We start from the raw sequence: 19,576 nt of genomic DNA on the forward strand, positions 1-19,576 counted from the left end.
AAGCCAGCCCAGCAAAAATGACAAGGACTGTCCTGTCGTAAGGATCCTGATTCGAGCCCCCAGCTCCCCACCTGCAGGGGAGTCGCTTCACAGGCAGTGAAGTAGGTCTGCAGGTGTCTATCTTTCTCTCCCCCTCTCTGTCTTCCCCTCCTCTCTCCATTTCTTTCTGTCCTATCCAACAACAACATCAATAATAACTACAACAATAAAACAACAAGGCCAACAAGAGGGAATAAATAAATATTTAAAAATTTTTTTAAATAATTTAAAAATCATTATAAACCAAGACTTGAAGGAGATAAAGGTTTCTCTAAGGAGGTAACAGCTGAACTAAAACTTGGCATTCATGCATCAGGCACAAGGAAAGTATTCTCAGCAAAGAGAACTGCATTGCTGCTCCCAGGTAGGGTGGAGAATATGTATACTATAGCCCAAGAAATTTGCAAGTCATCCGTAAAGTCAGAGCCAGCCAGGAACATCTGGAGGTGCTTTGTTTAGGTCCTCCAGCAATAAAGAAAGGAGTTAATGCACTAGTTAAGGTATACCTCCCTCATCCTCATCCTGCTTCCCTATATCACCCCCCACCCCAACCCCACTCCTAGCCTTCTCCACTGCAGGGATGTTTTAGCAGGCCTGGGAGTAAGAGCAAGCGTAAAGAGTAACTGGGCTAAATAGTCTGGGATCCTTCAGCCTTTACATCCCCAAAACCTAGAAAGTTTCACCTGCCTCTGAAAATCTTGAAAAGAATAGCCCAGGTAATCCAAGCAAAGAAGGCACAGAGTAATTATGTAGCTTCCCTGGAGGACTCCATAGCACAAGGCTCTGTGCACTGCAAAGGTAGTGAGAGGTTCAGAACATCTGCCCAGCAACCACTCCATCCTGAACAGTCACAGTGGAAAGATATCTGTGCTGTCTCTGAGCCCCCAACTGCAGACAGACATCTATCTCCCCAGCCTTTCCTTGCAGCCCCGCCCCTTCCCTCCTCCGCCCACAGTCTGATGAAATGATTCCCCCAAATGCAGCTATTACTGTGACTGGAAATCTCCTTACTGCTGATTCTGCTAATGGAAATGTTCCTTCCCTTTTCGGCTCCTTGCAAAACCACTCGTGACTTCCCTGGGAGCCTGAGAGCAAGGCTTTGTCAGCCAGCCACCACCAGAAGGGAGCATAGTTCTGCCTGCCTGCCTCCCCCAGCACCCACCTGCTTCAGATTCAGCCTCTAAGAGCTATTCTGTCCAAACTGTCCTCAGGCAACCCCAGAATTCCCACTTGCCCCTCCTCCAGGAGATCTTCCGAGATCAATGGTCAATTTAATCTTTTTTGACTATTTTTAGGAGTGCAGTCAGGGACAGGAGAGAGGTATATGCACACAAGCTGGAGTGAGTACAAAGAGGGGGAAGGAAAAGGGAAACCACACTCATGATTTATTCATACCTATACCTCCCTCCAGAAAAAGGATTCCAGGTGGCTAAGAGACACTGATCAAAGTAGGTGCCAGGCACTGTTCTGTGTGCTTTGCACACACTCTCTCCTTTAAGACTACATGGCTCAGTGTAAGTAAAAATCCAGCATGGTGCAAAGATTTGGTTCCTGGATGATATTTAAAAATAACTACCATAGCAACTTAGGAAAATAATAATGATTATCTCCACTTTGTTGATTAGTGGATAGTGGCTCCGAAAGGTGGCACATAGGATTTTACAGTTAGAAAACAGTCCATCTTGGGACCAGTGAGATACCTCACCTGGGAGGGTACCTGCTTTATCATGAGGGTATAGGGAGGTTCAAGCCCCCTGTATACCACACAGTAGTAGTAAGGCACTGGATGGAGCAAAGTCCTGTGGTGACTCTGCCTCACTATGTGTGTATCTCTATCTGGGGAAAGAAAAAAAAGTCATCCTGACTCAGTGAAGTTCCAGAAAAAAAACAAGAAAATGAAAGTCATCCATCTGAGATTTGAACCCACAGCTATTGGTCTTCAATGCTTCCACACAATCTATACCAGCCCATTGTTCACATTGCTGTCCTGTTTGAGACATTGGCTTAGACTGTATTTAGCTTTGAATTAGTTATGCAACTCTGAAAAATATACTTCTCTTTGTTAAGTAAATGAGGGGTTTGGAGTAGACTTAAAGGACATTATTGTACCCAGTTGTAACATGCTACAAGTATGGACTATTTATCTGGATTTGTCACACACATATCTATATGTCTATATCTATCTATATCTATATATAACATTGGTATAAGTAATGTAATATAGAGCCCATTTTCAAGATGAAGACATAAAAATGCACAATGCTACTAAAAAGCAACAGACAGACAAGAGTATGAACTTAGGGTTGATCAGAGATGTACATGGAAGTGAGAATGAAGTACATCTACTCAGATGGAGGCTATTATCTCAGACAACAAACACACTGATAATTTTCTTGAAAGAAAATGTAGAGCTTCTATAATTTCCTGGAAGAACTATTATCACAGGTCCCCTAGACTAATATTATGCTGAGCCTGGGAAGAAAGAGTGAAATGGAGAGAAGGGGGGAAGAAGAGAGGAAGAGATTTGAGACAGCACAGAAGTTTAGGAATGTGCTTATCTATTAGTCCAGGGATAATGAGGGGGCATTCAGAGACAATGAGACAGGGGCTGGTGCTTTCTTGGCAAGTCAGCAAGAAGCAACAGGGCCTGCGGAGAGGCTGAATCAGCACAGAAACAAGGTGTTCAGTCCCTGGAGCCTACAAGACTTTCATACCTGAACTTCCCATTTCAGAAATGTCTGCAACTCCTGGGTAATGAGGAAAAGAAGAGATAAAAAGTAAAAGAGGCTGTCAAGAAATGAAAATGCAAGAGGCAGAAAAAGGAGAGATTTTGGATCCAGGCCCACCTAGTTTTGGATCCAGCTCAACTATAAAAGACTTTTAGGGGCCGGCAGTAGCACAGCGGGCTAAGAACACATGGAGTGAAGCACAAGGACTAGCATAAGGAACCTGGTTCGAGCCCCCAGCTCCCCACCTCCGGGGGGGGGGGGTCCCTTCACAAATGGTGAAGCAGGTCTGCAGATGTCTATTTTTCTTTCCCCCTCTGTCTTCCCCTCCTCTCTTGATTTCTCTCTGTCTTATCCAGCAATAACAACAGAATTAACAATAACAAGGGCAACAAAAATGGGAAAAATGGCCTCCAGGAGCAGTGGATTCCTTGTGCAGGCACCAAGCCCCAGTGATAACCTTGGAGGGAAGGAGGGAGGGGAGGGGGAGGGGGAGGGGGAGGGGGAGAGGGAGAGGGAGAGGGAGAGGGAGAGAGAGAGAGAGAGAGAGAATGACTGACTAGAAGTATGGATCAACCTGTCAATGTCCATGTTCAGCAAGGAAGCAATTACAGAAGCCAGACCTTCTACCTTCTGAACTCCATAATGACCCTGGGTCCATGCTCCCAGAGGGATAAATAATAGAAAAGCAAACAGAGAAGGGGATGGGATATGGAGTTCTGGTGGTGGGCATTGTGTGGAGTTGTTCCCCTCTTATCCTATGCTTTTTGTCAGTGTTTCATTTTTATAAATAAAAATTTAAGAAAGCTGTGTGAATGTGGGTATATTCCTGATTCCTCAGAGCCTCAGAGTTCTGGGGAATTCTATAAGCCTCGCATCACTGCAGAAAGGCTGAAGTGAAGTGACAGGTAAATTTGGCAAGGTTTCTGTGGGCAGGGTAGTTGTTCAATAAAAGTTTGCTTTTTTCATAACCTTGCCCGTGTCAGAATAATAAAATTCAGAAGACCAGCTTTCCTATCTCTAGTAGCCTGGTCTGCTTGCCATGAATGGGAAGAAGACACACAAGATTAGAGGTCAAAAGACTGGCATTCAGGGACTTCTCCACCACTGATATGTGATTTTGATTTCCCCTTCTTGAAATAAAAGTGTTGCATTTAGATACTATCCAAAAGTCTTGCCATTTCTTTTCTTTCTTCTTTTGCCACCAGGGTTAACACTGGGGCATGGTGCCTGCACGACAAATCTAATGCTCCTGGAAACTTTTTTTTTTTCCTTTCTATTTAACAGGGCATAGGAAATCTGAGAAGGGACATGAGACAGAGAGGGAGAGAAGAAACACTACAGCACTGCTTAACAGCTCCTGAAGGAACCCTTGCCCCTACCTGCTCCAGGTGGGTACCTGGGGCTTGAATCCAGATCCTTGTGCATGGTAATATAGATGCTAGCTGGGTACACACGTGCCACCACCCACCCCTAATTCTTGCTATTTCTGACATTTAATGATTCCAGAACCATGATAAAGCATCTTAACATCCTCCCCTGAAGCATCCAATGCTCAGTGGTAGGATGAAACAGTTGCATGCATGATGTTTAGTCTCAAGTACTGCATATGCCTGAGCTAAGTGATGTCCTGGTCCATCTGTTTGTCTGTCTCTCATACTCTCTCTCACACACATAAAAATGAAAAATAAGAAAATCAATCTTTTAAAAAATTACATACTTTTAGAATTTTTTTCTAATGAGAGAAGAGGGAAAGAATGAGAACTAGAACTGAGAGAGACTGAGAACTAGAGCATCACTCTGGCTCATGCAATGCTGGGGATCAAACTTAGGGCTTTATACTTGAGAGCCCAGTATTTTACCCACCATGCCACCTCCCAGACAGCAATGAATCTGTATTTAAGTATGTAACACTCAGTGCCGCTGTGCGTTCTAGTCCACTCACTATCTGACTTCCCCAAAGTGAGAGGGGAAAAGGAGGGTGGGGATGTAGAGGATAATAGAGGAAATGGCCCTAAGAAACTCAGAAGAAGGAAGACTTTATAGAAGTCATGGCATCTTAGCTCAGCCTGAATGGATATTGGATTTTGGAACTTTCACACCTCTCTGGTTTCACCCAGTATGGATTTTTTTAAAGGATAGTTTGGCGTACATGGTCTTCTGGGTTTTAGTATCCTGATATGGATTACGTTATGAAAACAGTAACCTTTTGTGAAACATCTAAGATTCCCTGAGTACTTAGGATGTGTGAAACACAGCTTGAGTCACTGGATCCCCAGAGATGATGGAGATATGTTCTCTGCCTAAGGGCAAGTAGCACAAGCCAGACAAAGGAACACAAAGATCTAAATTCTACTCTCATTGTACTTCAAGCCTGAACAGAATGTACTTCGCATGAGCAGGATCCTACAGTCCTTCTGGCTTCTATCTCTGCTTTTTTTTTTTTGAATATTTTGTCTATGTATTAATGGATAGAGAGACACCTGCAGCACTGCTTCACTACTTGTAAAGCTTTCCCCCTGAAGGTGGGGACCAGGGGATTGAACCTGGGTCCTTGTGCACTGCAACGTGTGCACATAACCAGGTGCACCACTACTCCCCGCCCCCATCTCTGCTTCTTTACACAGCAACTTAAGTAAAGTTTTTAAAGCTGAAATCAGCTATGACACACTTTAGTTAAAATTCTGCTTGGCTCTCTATTTCCTGCAAAGTAAAGCTGCAACTCTCTCAACAGTATATCTGGTCCTATGTGACTCCACTTGCTTTCCTATCCTGCCTGACCTCTCTCACATACTCTATTTGTGCCTACTCAATCTCTTGCTGGGCCTAGAACACTCCAGACTGTGTTTCTGAGTAAGTCCTCACTCTGGAAAGATCTCCTGGATATCCAGTTGGCTAACTGTCTCATCTTCTTCAAACCGTAATACAAATCTTTCACCCTCAATAATATTTTCTCATTCTACTCTGTTTACTATTTGAACCCTAAGACAGCAGGAACCTCACATCTCCACTATAGAGCCTCTACTTCCCCCAGTCCTGGAACCATTGGATAGGGCCCACTTTCCCGTATGACTCTCCCAATCCATATCAAATAATATTGCATCTGCCGATCACAACCTAACCAACACAACGATTGCCACCTCAACATGCTTCACTTCAGACTGTGTCCAGAGACTTCACGTGTGGAATGACAACCCTTCAGCTTCATTACTTGGGTGAGACCTTTCCTTTCATAGTATACTCTAATTCCATCTCAAGTGGTTCACTTTCTAACAAAGTCCCATAACCTAGATATACACCAGTTTCTGTGAGAGAGCTTATGTTCACACGTATCCATAAACTACTGCAAAATATATACCTGAAAGTAGAAGTACACTAGAGTTTGCAGTGAGTACCTCCCTAACACTTCCTCTCCACTATTCCAAGCTTTGGGTCCATGATTGCTCAACAATTTGTTTGGCTTTGTATGTTAACTCTCTTTTCAGTCACCAGGTTCCAGATGTCATCAGGATGCTGGCCAGGCTTCCCTGGATTGAAGACCCCACCAATGTGTCCTGGAGCTCAGCTTCCCCAGAGACACACCCTACTAAGGAAAGAGAGAGACAGACTGGGAGTATGGACCGACCAGTCACTGCCCATGTTCACCGGGGAAGCAATTACAGAAGCCAGACCTTCTACCTTCTTCAACCCACAATGATCCTGGGTCCATGCTCCCAGAGGGATAGAGAATGGGAAAGCTATCAGGGGAAGAAGTGGGATATGGAGATTGGGTGGTGGGAATTGTGTGGAATTGTACCCCTCCTACCCTATGGTTTTGTTAATCCTTTCTTAAATAAAAAATAAAAAAAAAAAACTTAAAGGGAGTCGGGCTGTAGCGCAGCGGGTTAAGCGCAGGTGGTGCAAAGCACAAAGACCGGCATAAGGATCCCGGTTCGAACCCCGGCTCCTCACCTGCATGGGAGTCGCTTCACAAGTGGTGAAGCGGGTCTGCAGGTGTCTATCTTTCTCTCCTCCTCTCTGTCTTCCCCTCCTCTCTCCATTTCTCTCTGTCCTATCCAACAACGACAACAACAATAATAACTACAACAATAAAACAACAAGGGCAACAAAAGGGAATAAATAAATAAAATAAAATAAAAAGAAAAGAAAAGAAAAAGAAAAAAAAACTTAAAAAAAAACTTATCTCTGGGAGCGGGCAGTAGTGAAGAAACTTAAGCACACATGGCGCAAAGAGCAAGGGCCGGTGCAAGGGCCAGTGTAAGGATCCCAGTTCGAGCCACCCCACAACCCCCTCCACCCCCAGATCCCCCACCTGCAGGGCATTCGCTTCAGGAGAGGTGAAGAAGTTCTGCGGGTGTTTATCTTTCTCTCATCCTTTCTGTCTTCCCTTCCTCTCTCGATTTCTTTCTGTCCTGCCCAGAATCAATAACAGCAATAACAATAATAATAACAGTGATAAACAACAAAAGGAAAAAAAATAACCCCCAGGAGCACGGGATTCACTGAGCCCCAGTGATAATCCTGAAGTCAAAAAGAAAAGAAAAAAAAAAGCATTGATCTCCTCATTGCAAAAATGTCCCTGCTTTACTCCTCCCACCCTATTTTCATAGAATGTATAACCTTCTCACAGACTACATCGCTTTCATGTATATTATGCTTATTATTATTATTATCTTCCCCCCACCACACACATACTCACTCCTGGATATGAGCTCTCCGAATGTAAGAAATATTTCTGTTGTTCACTGGTGTGTCTTAAGTGCCCAGAACAAAGCTGGCACACTGTCCATAGATGTTCAATAGTCTTCAAGGAACTAGCCATTGTTATAGCTGTTTTTTTAAAATATTTATTTATTTTTCCCTTTTGTTGCCCTTGTTGTTTTTCATTGTTGTTGTAGTTATTGTTGTTGATGTTGTTGTTGGATAGCACAGAGAGAAATGGAGAGGGGAGTGGAAGACAGAGAGGGGAAGAGAAATACAGACACCTGCAGACCTGCTTCACCGCCTGTGAAGGGACTCACCTTCAGGTGGGGAGCCAGGGCTAAAACTGGGATCCTTCCGCCTGTCCTTGCGCTTTGCGCCATGTGCGCTTAACCCGCAGCGCTACTGCCCGATTCCTTATTCTAGCTGTTTTTATATTGATAGCAGGCACCAAGGCCCAGAATGTTCAGTTCCAAAGCAAAGAGGTTAGGAGGGGCTTGAATGGTTGACATTTGAATTTCATTGTGAAAGGTAAGAAGGAATTTGAGGGGAAAGGTTTGGGGAGGGCAATTTCAGAGTTACAGAATAAGAAAGTAAGCATCCTAGAATAGCACAGGATCTGATGGTGGACTTTGTATCACAATAAGGAGCCTGAACCTCATACCAGGAACTATGGGGACATAGAAGTGCTTTAGAAGAAGAGAGCCATGATCAGACTTGGGCTTTTACAAAGCTGCTCTGCAAATTCAGACAGTGGATTAGATAGATTAAGAATAGAGGCAGACAGAACAGTGGCTTGATTAATGGAACTGTAGTAAAGAGAAGTGTTGATATCTGAGCTTACCAGGAGTTTTAACCACAGGACTGGAGAAATGGGCTGCCCCTATCATCACAACCACAGGGGAAAAGCGTAACAACTGTTGTTGGAAAAGTCATGACATATATTTTCTACATTTTTCTATGCAAAAAAAAAGAAAAATATGTCATAACTTTTCCGACAACCCAATATAACTTAACAACACCTTTGTCTATTTGGGGCTCTCAGACTGGGCTATCTTTCTGGACTAGGATGCCACTAAGGAAGCTACAAGGACTGGGCACCTAAATTTCATTCTCTGTAGTCACCAACCACTATTCCCTTTCCCTATTTGCAATCCAAAGGGATTTTTTAGTTGTTTATTTGTTTGTGTTTTGTTTTTGTTTTGCATCCAAGGTTACTGCTGGGGCTCTTTGTAGCGCAAATCCACTGGTACTACCAGCCACCACCACCCCCCCCCCCCCATTTAGACATTGAGAGGGAAGGGGAAGGTGGAGAGGGAGATAGAAAGATAGACACCTGCAGACCTGCTTCACATCTTCTGAGGCATCTCCTCCTTAGGTGGGGAGCCCGGGGGACTTGAACTGGGATCTTTGTATTGGACCTTACACTTTGTACTATGTGTATTTTGTACTATATGTATTTTACCCAGTGTGCCACTGTCCAGGCCCCAGAGGAAAGTCTATGGGTGACTGTGGTACAGAAGAACTACAGGCAGAAGAGCAAAAACAGTGAAAGCAGAATTCTGGCCACAAAGACAGAACCAGCCCTGCCAAGCACTGCTGCCTGCTTCTTTTGGAGGCAGGAAGACTGCAAGCACTTTTGCAAGAAAAAAGAAAATCAGCTCACTCTTGTTATAGTCAATCTTCTGTTGCCACTAGCTGGTCAGTGTGAGAACATGGGGAAGTTTCAGCTCTGCACAGAAAGCATCTTCATAATGCTTCCCTAGCTCAAGGTTAAATACAACTTCTCTGCTTTGTGGGAAGAGAGAAGGCTTCTTCCACTCAATTGCAAAAGCAACCAGAGTAAAAGGCAATGAATGAGGTTTCCCTGCCCCCACTTAGCCCAGAACAATACCCATCAGTTCAGGTTCTCAGGAAAGAGTGGAGCCTACTAGCTAGGTTCTTTAGCAGGACACATTCAGGTTTCCTGGGAGATTTTTCTCTTCAGATACGAGGGGTTTGGAGTTTGTATTTTTGCAGGGGAGAGGTGTGATGCTCCCTGCGATGTACAAGCAAGTCCACTATACTGAGGTGTATGTCAGAGGTCTGGTGTCTTGAAGGAATGAAGCATGGAGTGGGGTTTTAGGTTTAAGACAGAATTTTTCAGCCTTAGGTGGATTTCTGTATGAAGCTGGCTATCAGTGTTGCCAGAGTTGATGTTACTGGTTATAGTTTTCTTTCTTTATTTTCTCCCCTTTCTTACTTTCTCTTTTTTTCCACCAAGGAAACTTGGTGCCTACATGACAAATTCACTGCTCCCAGCAGCTATTACTTTCTTTTCTTTTTTTTTTTTAAGTTTAATATAACAAAAGAGACATTGAGAGAAAGAAACAGAAACACCTGCAGCCCTGATTCACTGCTCATGAAGCCTCCATTCAGCAAGTAGCAAACTTGAACCTGGGTCCTTGAACATGGTAACACGTTTGCTCAACTGAGTATGCCATCATCCAACCCTGTTATAGCTTTCATGACTTCACCATATAACCCTCTGTCACTCTTCACTGGTCTTTTTCCCAGCACATAGGTTCACACTGCCCTACGACAGACAAAGTCTGAAAACCATGCAGGGGAGAAGCAGGAGGCTTTAATGCCAGGGACCTAGTGAAATTTTCTGCAGGTCTTGCTGCATATTAAAGTTATAAAATGAACACATTTTAAAATGATAATTAAAAAAAATCAAGTTTGTGGGTCAGGCAGTAATGCACCAGGTTCAGCACACATAGTATGAAGTGTAAGGACCTGAGCAAGGATCCCAATTTGGTCCCAGGCTCCCCACCTGCACAGGGGTCACTTCACAAATGGTGACACAGGTCTGCAAATGTCTTTCTCCCCCCCCCCTTGTATCACCCTTCCTATCTCAATTGCTCTCTGTCCTATCCAATAACAATAATAAATAAATAAAAAAGAAATTATGGGAGTCGGGCAGTAGCACAGCAAGTTAAGCACAGGTGGCAAAAAGTGCCATGACAGACATAAGGATCCCGGTTCGAGCCCCCGGCTCCCCACCTGCAGGAGAGTCACTTCACTGGCGGTGAAGCAGGTCTGCAGGTGTCTATCTTTCTCTCTCCCTCTCTGTATTTCCCTCCTCTCTCTATTTCTTTCTGTCCTATCCAACAATGACGACATCAATAATAACTACAACAATAAATAAATATTTAAAAAAATTTTTTTTAAAGATGAGTATGGGATGATCTCACTCATCAACAGAAGTTGAGAAAGAAGAACAGAAAGGGAAACTAAAATCAGGACCTGACCAAATTGTAAGCAGGGCACCAAAGTAAAAACCCTGTGGTGAGGGGTAGACATGCAGCTTCCTGGGACAGTGGGGGGTGGGAGTGGGTGGGAAGGATGAGTCACAGTCTTTTGGTGGTGGGAATGGTGTTTATGTACACTCCTAGCAAAATGTAGACATATAAATCACTAGTTAGTTAATATGAGAGGGGGGAAATCAATTGTATGTCTCAAAGTTTTTCAAAACACAAACTGAATCTTTTTAATATATAGGCTGTGTATTTGATATGCAGACTCTCTCAAAAGCCTAGACCAAGTAGATCAGAAGCATCCAATAGCACAGCTATATACAAGATACTGGGTACTGTACAGCAAACCCTAACAAAAGGACTTTTCAAAGTTAACCCAATTACCAAATAATGTGATGATAACATGAACTATCGATTGTCTTTTTGAACCCTAAGACAGCAGGAACCTCACATCTCCACTATAGAGCCCCTACTTCCCCCAGTCCTGGAACCCTTGGATAGGGCTCACTTTCCCGTATGCCTCTCCCAATCCATATCAAATAATATTGCATCCGCCATCACAACCTAACCAACACAACGATTGCCACCTCAACATGCTTCACTTCAGACTGTGTCCAGAGACTTCACGTGTGGAATGACAACCCTTCAGCTTCATTACTCGGGTGAGACCTTTCCTTTCATAGTATACTCTAATTTCATCTCAGGTGGTTCACTTTCTAACAAAGTCCCAAAACCTAGATATACACCAGTTTCTGTGAGAGATCATATGTTCACACGTATCCATAAACTACTGCAAAATATATACCTGAAAGTAGAAGTACACTAGAGTTTGCAGTGAGTACCTCCCTAACACTTCCTCTCCACTATTCCAAGCTTTGGGCCCATGATTGCTCAACAATTTGTTTGGCTTCGTATGTTAACTCTCTTTTCAATCACCAGGTTCCAGATGCCACCAGGATGCTGGCCAGGCTTCCCTGGATTGAAGACCCCACCAATGTGTCCTGGAGCTCAGCTTCCCCAGAGACACACCCTACTAGGGAAAGAGAGAGGCAGACTGGGAGTATGGACCGACCAGTCAATGCCCATGTTCAGCGGGGAAGCAATTACAGAAGCCAGACCTTCTACCTTCTGCAACCCACAATGACCCTGGGTCCATGCTCCCAGAGGGATAGAGAATGGGAAAGCTATCAGGGGAAGAAGTGGGATATGGAGATTGGGTGGTGGGAATTGTGTGGAGTTGTACCCCTCCTACCCTATGGTTTTGTTAATTAATCCTTTCTTAAATTAAAAAAAATAAAAAACAAATAAAATAAAAGTTAAAAAATTGAAAAAATGACCAGAGGGTCAGTGGATTAGTAGTGCAGGCACCCAGCCCAAGGGATAACTTTGGAGGCAAAAAAAAAAAAAATCAAGCTCTGAATGCTAGTAAAGCTTGTGCAATTCCCCTGCCTTGGCTAGTGTCACTAATCCCCACAGAAATAACACGTTTCTTTTGCCTTGATCAAGCCAGAGTCTCTCTTATACCAAATGAGTTCTTCTCTCTCCCTGTCCCATTATCCTTTCAGTATCCAGCACTTTCTGAGGGCAGTTATCTGCCCCTAGTATTAAATGGGTTTCACCACATTTGAACTGGCAATGGGTTGAGGATGGAATAGGGGAGGTGAGTATAAAAAGCAGAAAGACTCATAACAGCAACCACAGAATACTACCACATCCAATGCCCTTATATACAATGTCACAGAAATTCAGAACATCACAGCAGGATAGACCTTTGAAGTTTGAGGGTTACCTACATACTTTAATTAGGGATAAGCGAGCTGACGTCAAACTGAGGAAATAATATATATCTTTTAAACCTAGCTTTGTTTAAAGACATCAAATTCCTCCTTTTGTCAATCCCAGAATCATCATTATTATACTCTGTCCTTCCCTCCTTTCCTGCCCCTCTCTCTCTCTCTCTCTCTCTCTCTCTCTCTCACACACACACACACACATACACACACACACAGAGAGAGAGAGAGAAAGAGAATGAGAGTAAGAAAGAGAAATGGAGAACCACTGGAACTGAGTTTTTAATTGATTTGTTTATTGGATAGAGACAGCCAGAAATCAAAAGGAATGGGGAGATAAAGAGGGACAGAGATAGATAGACACTCATAGCATTGTTTCACCATTCCTGAAGCTTCCTCCCTGCAGGTGGGGACTTTGGGCTTGAACCTGGGTCCTTGAGCATGGTAACATGGTGTGCTGAACCAGGTGCACCACCATCTGGCCCCACTGGGACTATTTTTTAATGCATATTTGTGTCCAGAAATTATGATAAAAGTCCCAGCCTAGTACTATCTATATCCGTTTTTCTTCCCTCTAAACAACTGACATCCATCATCAGATTTAACCTAGATAGCAAAAGGGGCAGGGAGATTCAACTACCAGGCTCCCTTCTCCAAATGCTTGCCAAATAGTTGTACAGTATTCTGCTTGAGTCCTTTCTTGGATATGCAGTCTACTATCATTAAGAATCAGTGTGGAAGATGCTGGATAGCTGTACAGGACACATCATATTGTGGGGTAAACTCTGCACTTCTTAGTGTTTGCACTTCTTGAACATTCCTTAGACCCTTAACTCCCTGTTGACAGGATGTGTGAGGGGAGTTACTGTAGCTTTGTGAACCATGCTTTCTAGGTTAAAGTCTCCTAGCAACCCTTCCCAGGTTTAAGGTGCCCAGGCCATCACTATGTTTTCAGAAGATTCTCTCTTCGACTGTCCATTTCTATCTGTATTTTGTGTACTTTTCTTGGAAGCATTTCAAACTGTGTCTTTCTCAATCCTTCCAGGTCAGTCAGCTTCCTGCAAAGAACATCTTTCTGGGAAGGATATTTAGGATATTGCCAGATAGACTCCTGCAGGTGCACTTAAAGATATACTATGAAAGAGTTTTTCCTCCTTCACACTCCAACCCTCAAAACAGACCAGAGATGTTGATTCTGAATGATTCTCAAACCTTCCTAACCCTCCTTGTTGAATCAGAATTAACAATGAACAGTCCACCCTAGCCACTCTTAAACACAAAAAGTATGCCATTTCCCTACCGATGGGCATGAAAAGCTAAATCTATAAGCAGACTCCAGGGCTGCCTGGGGGTAGGTGAGGACTGAATGATGTGCAGATTCACCTCAGAAGCCCTGCACTGGCAGTTGTTCCTCTTAAGTTATTTTCAATCAGTCCTTCTAAACACCCCCAGGTTACAGGCAAAGGAAAGGAGAAAGAGAAAAGTAGGATGAGCTAGTCAGAGTGACAGAGTGGGTCAGGGCACTTCAAGTTCATAGAATCTATACACCAAAGGATAATTTTAGGACTCTTCTACCCACTCACCAAAGAGCACAAAGAACTGACGCTAAGGGGGTGGGGGAGAGGGAATGGTAAGTGACTCGCTCAAGGTCACAGTGAACAGAGCAGAGTTTTCCTAATGCTAATCAACATTAAGTTTTCAAACTATACTAAACCATTCAAACACAATTTGAGTGTGCCAACCTAACCCCATCCCATCAGGGTTTCACTATGGCTCTTTTCTAGTTGAGAAATGGAAACCAGAAATCAGGAAAATATAAAGCTGGCAGGGTCATTGGAAACCATGTTAACTCACGTCTCAGCTTTCAAACTCTCATTCTACAGCTCACCCAAATATTTGAAGTTCCTTTGGGAAATGATTCTTGTCATGTCTCTGATGGTTATATTTCTCTCTAGAACCTAGAACTATGTCCTGAATAAATGTCACCTGCAGCTCAAAGGATATATTAATCAGGAAAACTTCATCAGTTATCAAGAAGGTAAGATTCTGGTAGAATGAGTTTCTAGTTCCAGTTTGCATTTCCTTCATAAAGTGAAATTGGTCCAGTCGTGTGACTACTCTAAGAGAGCTTGGCTAATCACTAAAATGGGAATAATAGCAGTGTGCCCACTCCATTTACTACATATGAATTAGTAATAATAAAAAGGTCATTACACACTTTGCTATTCCTTTTACTACTTTCAAAGAAATTCACTTTGTCAATGCCAAATAGTTATAATTAAATTCTAAAGAATAGACACAGAAATTGGGGGGGGGGGGCTTAGGCTTGGGGGATTCCCATCTACTGAAACATGATGAGGAGTATAGAAATGTGAAGAGGAAAAGGCTTGAATAATCAAATATATCAAAGCCTTGCAGATAACAAAGTCAAGGTCTCAAGCAAAAGAGGCAGGATGGAATGAGAGAGAGAACTAAGCATGTAGTTGCAGTCACCTACATGAATAGGGATGGTAGACTGTGTATGTGTGAACCTATCTCGAGGTTCCTCAACTGAACTTGGAATAAAATGAAAATTCTATTTTATGTGTGTTTGTCCACCTCCTTTAATTTCCCATTGTTTTTTCCACCATCCACCCTGAACCCACCACCCAAAAGCATGGCCTAAGTAAGGGCTTTGGCAGGCACCAAACACCCCCCCTAGTGCTGGCTCAACAGACCCCACTGCTGCTTGGATTTGTTATTTTGCGACTGTCTCTCTCCAGATGTGGCATCTATTATATCCAAACCCTTTGAACTGGTGAGCTAGTAGTAAAAGCCTCATTCATCCAAGCTGTTAGATGTCAATGCCAGACAAGGACATCAAGAGAGCTGGTGAGGAACTACAGTGCTGCATGGTGACCCTGAAAAAGATCATAAATGACTCAAGTACCACCCTTCACACACATACACCCCCACTGCCACTGCCACCCCTCATTTCCAGCCAGCCTGGTCCCCCCCCCCCCCAGAGCTCATTGTGTACTCGGTGTTTACATGCAAACAGTGGAAGACCAACACAAATAAAAAGCCCACGTCTCCCTACACAGCTCCTGCTACATTCGGCCATCTGCCGACTACCTCACCAGCCAAATCCCTGCGGGAGTGCCTTGAGCTGATAGTCCAGGGCGCTGCGAGGGCGGAGAGGGGGTAGAAGGAGGAGGTGGGATTGCATTCACTTCTTGCCTGAAAGGTGTTCAAAGATGCCAGGAAGGGCAGTACCTTTCTACTCTATGGCAAGCAGTCCCAGTTGCCAAGCTCAGCTGCTGTGTGTCACAGAAGGTGGAATGCCAAGTGAAGGTTGGCATCCTGATATTTATGCTGACACTCTAGGGGTCATCTGGGCCTAGGGGATTCCAGATTTCCAGCTCCTCTTTAGACTCCTCACACAGTTTGCCTCTGGGACCCCAGCTCTAGGTGTTACCCCTATAGCGGGTTGGATAGCATCCTCATAACCTTAGTGGCTTGGGATCACTTGGGATTTTGCTTTCCAAGTCACACCAGACCTAAAAGCAGCCTGCTCTCCCATCCCCCATCATTTAATTTAAAGAAGAAGAAGAAGAAGAAGAAGAAGAAGAAGAAGAAGAAGAAGAAGAAGAAGAAGAAGAAGAAGAAGAGGAAGAATGAGAAGAAGAAGAATAGGAGGAAGAGGAAGAGGAAGAAGAAGAAGAGGAAGAGGAAGTGGCTCACCACTCCTGATGTTTCAAGGCACTGCAGGGGAGCAGATCTGTCACTAGGGTGGAGACAACAGGGTGGACAGACTTGATGACAATGGGACATGCTTTCAAGACTTTGGAGGGACTCTTTCCCCAGGGGAGACTTGGAACCTAGCTATGAACCTAAGCTTAGCCTTATATCTATATTATCACCTACTTTGGAATGGGCAATCCCATAGACACACGTGGTGAGCGCTATTGATGTGTGTGTGTGTGTGTGTGTGTGTGTGTGTGTGTGTGTGTGTGTGTGTCAGCGTGTGTCAGCGCCACCGCAGCACGCCAGACCAGCTGCCTGAAGTCCCCTGGGAACTTGCTAGGCAGTCTTCCTCCTTGCCTCCCAGGAAGCTGTGTGTGCTCTGGTTACATCTAGGGAAAGCCAAACCTGAAGCCTGAGCTGAAACTACAAGAGGGCTTGGCATGTGTTCAAGTCTCCAAAGGCAGCCAGCTAGAAAGAGGAGGTGGCTGGGGGTGGAGGAAGCGGAACAGGGTTGGGGGGGGGGAGTGTCACAAAACTCCATTTCCAAATTTTATGGCTGCCTGAAAAGTGGCGTTCTGATCCATTGGTTACGCTTTGGAGCTTCTCCGACAAGCAAATGGTTAACTTCCATGGCTCAAACAGGGATCCTGAAGAAGCTCACCCTAAGGGTCACTACCCCTGCGAAGTCAAAGATCCCAGAAGAAAAGGTAGGGAGCCTCCCCGCGAGACCCCGCGCTTGGCAGGGACTGTTGTTGGCAAGACTCGGACAACCAATCCGCGGCCCCGGGAGGGGAGAGTATATAGATATATAGATATATAGATATATAGATATATAGATATATAGATATATAGATATATAGATATATAGATATATAGATATATAGATATATAGATATATAGATATATAGATATATAGATATATAGATATATAGATATATAGATAGGAGAAAGAGAGAGAGAGAACAGCCAGCGCGGGAGACGAAAGGGGAACAACATTTTTATAAACGCTCTCTGAGATAATTAAGCTATCAATTACCCGGGTGGAAAATCAGCCGCGCTTCCCACAGCTTCACGGAAGGGCCAGCTCCTCGGGGATTCGCGCTGGAAACCAGCAGGCAGCAAGCTGCTGGCGAACTTTCTGATTAACTTTTCCTTTTGAGCCCCCCCCCCCCACACCCTTTCCCTTTCCCCTTCTTTTCGGGTCTTCTAGTTATTAGTATTAGCCTAGTAATTGAACCACAAGTTACAAAACTACTCTCCGTGTGTGTATTTGGGGAGAAGGGTATAGAAAGACAAATGGGGGTGGAGGATGGGTAAAGGGTGAATCAGAGAATCAAAAAGTAAAGATCTTGAACTCAAAATCCCAGCCCTCGCAAATCACTCAATTCTCCTCAATCCCATTTCACAGATAACCGATACTGAGGCCCAGAGAGAGTAAGCGACTTGGCCAAGGTCACCAAGTCCACACACGGGGAATCAAGCTTATGCGAGGATGGTGAATTCATACTAAGCCATTGGACTGGGGTTCTACCCCAGAGAGCATAGTCCTCAACTCCCAGGCAGGCAAGAGCCAGGAAGCGGTAAGGCGGGTGCGGTCACTGGCGGTGTCCGGAACAGCAGTGGACGGCTGGACTCGGACCTGTCTTGGGAGCCGGGCACTACCCCAGACACTGTCTCCCAGCGCACTCGGCGACCTGGGTTCTCTGGCATCAGGAATGGGTCTCCATAGAACTCAACCCCAGGACTGAGAGACTGAGGACTAAATCCCCACTGCGGGAGAGTGGCACGCCCCCCGGCTCCTGCTAAACACTCTCTGGGACCAGCAGCCTCACTCCAGTGCAACCACCTGTGCGCCCTCCGGGCCCTCCGCTGCCCTCTCTCAAGCCCGCTCAGGGCAGCCTGGCGCGGGGGTCCGCAGGGCGTCCCCGCCCGTCCGTCTTCACTCACGGCTCCTTGGGACGTCGCGTGTGAGGGCGCCCAGCCTTACCCAGGGTGAAGAAGGGCAGCTCGGTGTTGTCCAGGTCGTCCTGCACCGCGATGCGCCCGGGCAGTTCGTTACGCACAAAGAGCAACAGACGAGACTCGGCGGCGGTGCCCGCGAAGCCCGCGGAGCCCGGGGACGCGGCGGCAGCGGCAGAGGCTGCTGCTCCAGCCGCGGTCCCCGTCCCGGTCCCGGTCCCGGTCCCGGTCCCAGTCCCAGTCCCGGCCCCGGCGCGGGCGCCGCTCCAGCCGATGTCGCTCTCCCGCAGGGCGGGCAGCGTGGACACCGTGACGGTCTTGAGCCTGCACGGGCTGTCCGGCTCCCGCGAGGCGGCGGCGGCGGCGGTGGCGCCGGCCAGCAGCGGCGGCGGCAGCAAGAGCAGGAACAACAGCAGCGGTGGCGGCGGTGGCGGCGGTGCAGTGTGGAAGCCGAGCCTCAGCCGCCCGCCCAGCCCCGAGCTGGGGCCAGGGCAGCGCCGAGCGCCGGCGGCAGCCATAGCGGGAGGGGCTGCGGTGCTACGAGCGGTGTCGAAGGAGGAGGAAGGAGATGCAGCGGCGGCGGCGGCGGCGGCGGCGGCGGCGGTGGTGGTGGCGGGGACGCTGAAGCTAACCAGGACGCTGGAGCTAAGGAGCTGTGGGAGCCGCTCGCCAGCAGCCCCCAGCTCCGGGCTCCGCCTCCTGATCTTCCCTGGACCGCCCCCCCGCTCCGCCTCTCTGGGCTCCGCCACCAGCCACCTGCCCCCCTTCTCTGCTCCACCCCCACACACCCCCACCCCCCACTGCGGACCCGGAGCTCTGCCTGGCCTCATCCAGGTCCCAAGAGCCCTCTTTCCTTTCCCAGGATCCCCCAATGCCACCCTCACAGTGTTCTTTAAGGACACCACCCTCTCCAAATTCTTAAGAATTGGAGACTCCCCTCCCCACGAATCTACCCTAATCACCGAGGCTTAGCCTAGCTGTCCCAGTTTATTTCACCCCTGACTCAACCCAGAGGTTACAGTTGGGGGTGCACCTTAACCCAGCCTTGCAGCAGGTCCACCCATCTAGGCGTCAGCGGACACTCCTAAATGACCAAGACTTGACTCCATCTTCCCTCAAATCCAGTAATGCATTCTATACTCTTTTCTGACCTGGGAGCCCCAATTTTACTTGCTGCAAACTCAAACATCCATACTCCCACCATCAAGACCCTACCTCCATGGCTGCACTAACTGCCTTCCTAAGTTGCACTGTCAAAGTCCATCAGTTGATCTTCACTCTGTAGCCCTCACCCTCCAAAACTCAGGTCAGAACAGTCTGCCCTCAGGCTCCCACC

At 46.0% G+C, this 19,576-nt stretch overlaps 1 protein-coding gene across 3 annotated transcripts in view; it reads right to left on the bottom strand.

Annotated features, from left to right (window-relative positions):
* The window catches only part of ASTN2 (astrotactin 2), a 1,286,255-nt gene extending 1,267,271 nt beyond the window's left edge, over positions 1-18,984 (bottom strand). For 2 of the 3 annotated variants that reach the window (XM_007521936.3, XM_060200047.1), the window contains exon 1: positions 18,269-18,905. In XM_007521936.3, coding sequence (XP_007521998.1) covers positions 18,269-18,758 — 490 coding nt within the window. In that variant the 5' untranslated portion in view covers positions 18,759-18,905. Of the gene's footprint in view, positions 1-18,268 lie in introns of all 3 variants that reach the window. The other variant, XM_060200048.1, reaches the window with a different exon arrangement.
* Positions 18,985-19,576: the final 592 nt, after the last annotated feature.

This window comes from Erinaceus europaeus, chromosome 10 (assembly GCF_950295315.1).
Source record: "Erinaceus europaeus chromosome 10, mEriEur2.1, whole genome shotgun sequence".
Classification (NCBI taxonomy): Eukaryota; Metazoa; Chordata; class Mammalia; order Eulipotyphla; family Erinaceidae; genus Erinaceus; species Erinaceus europaeus.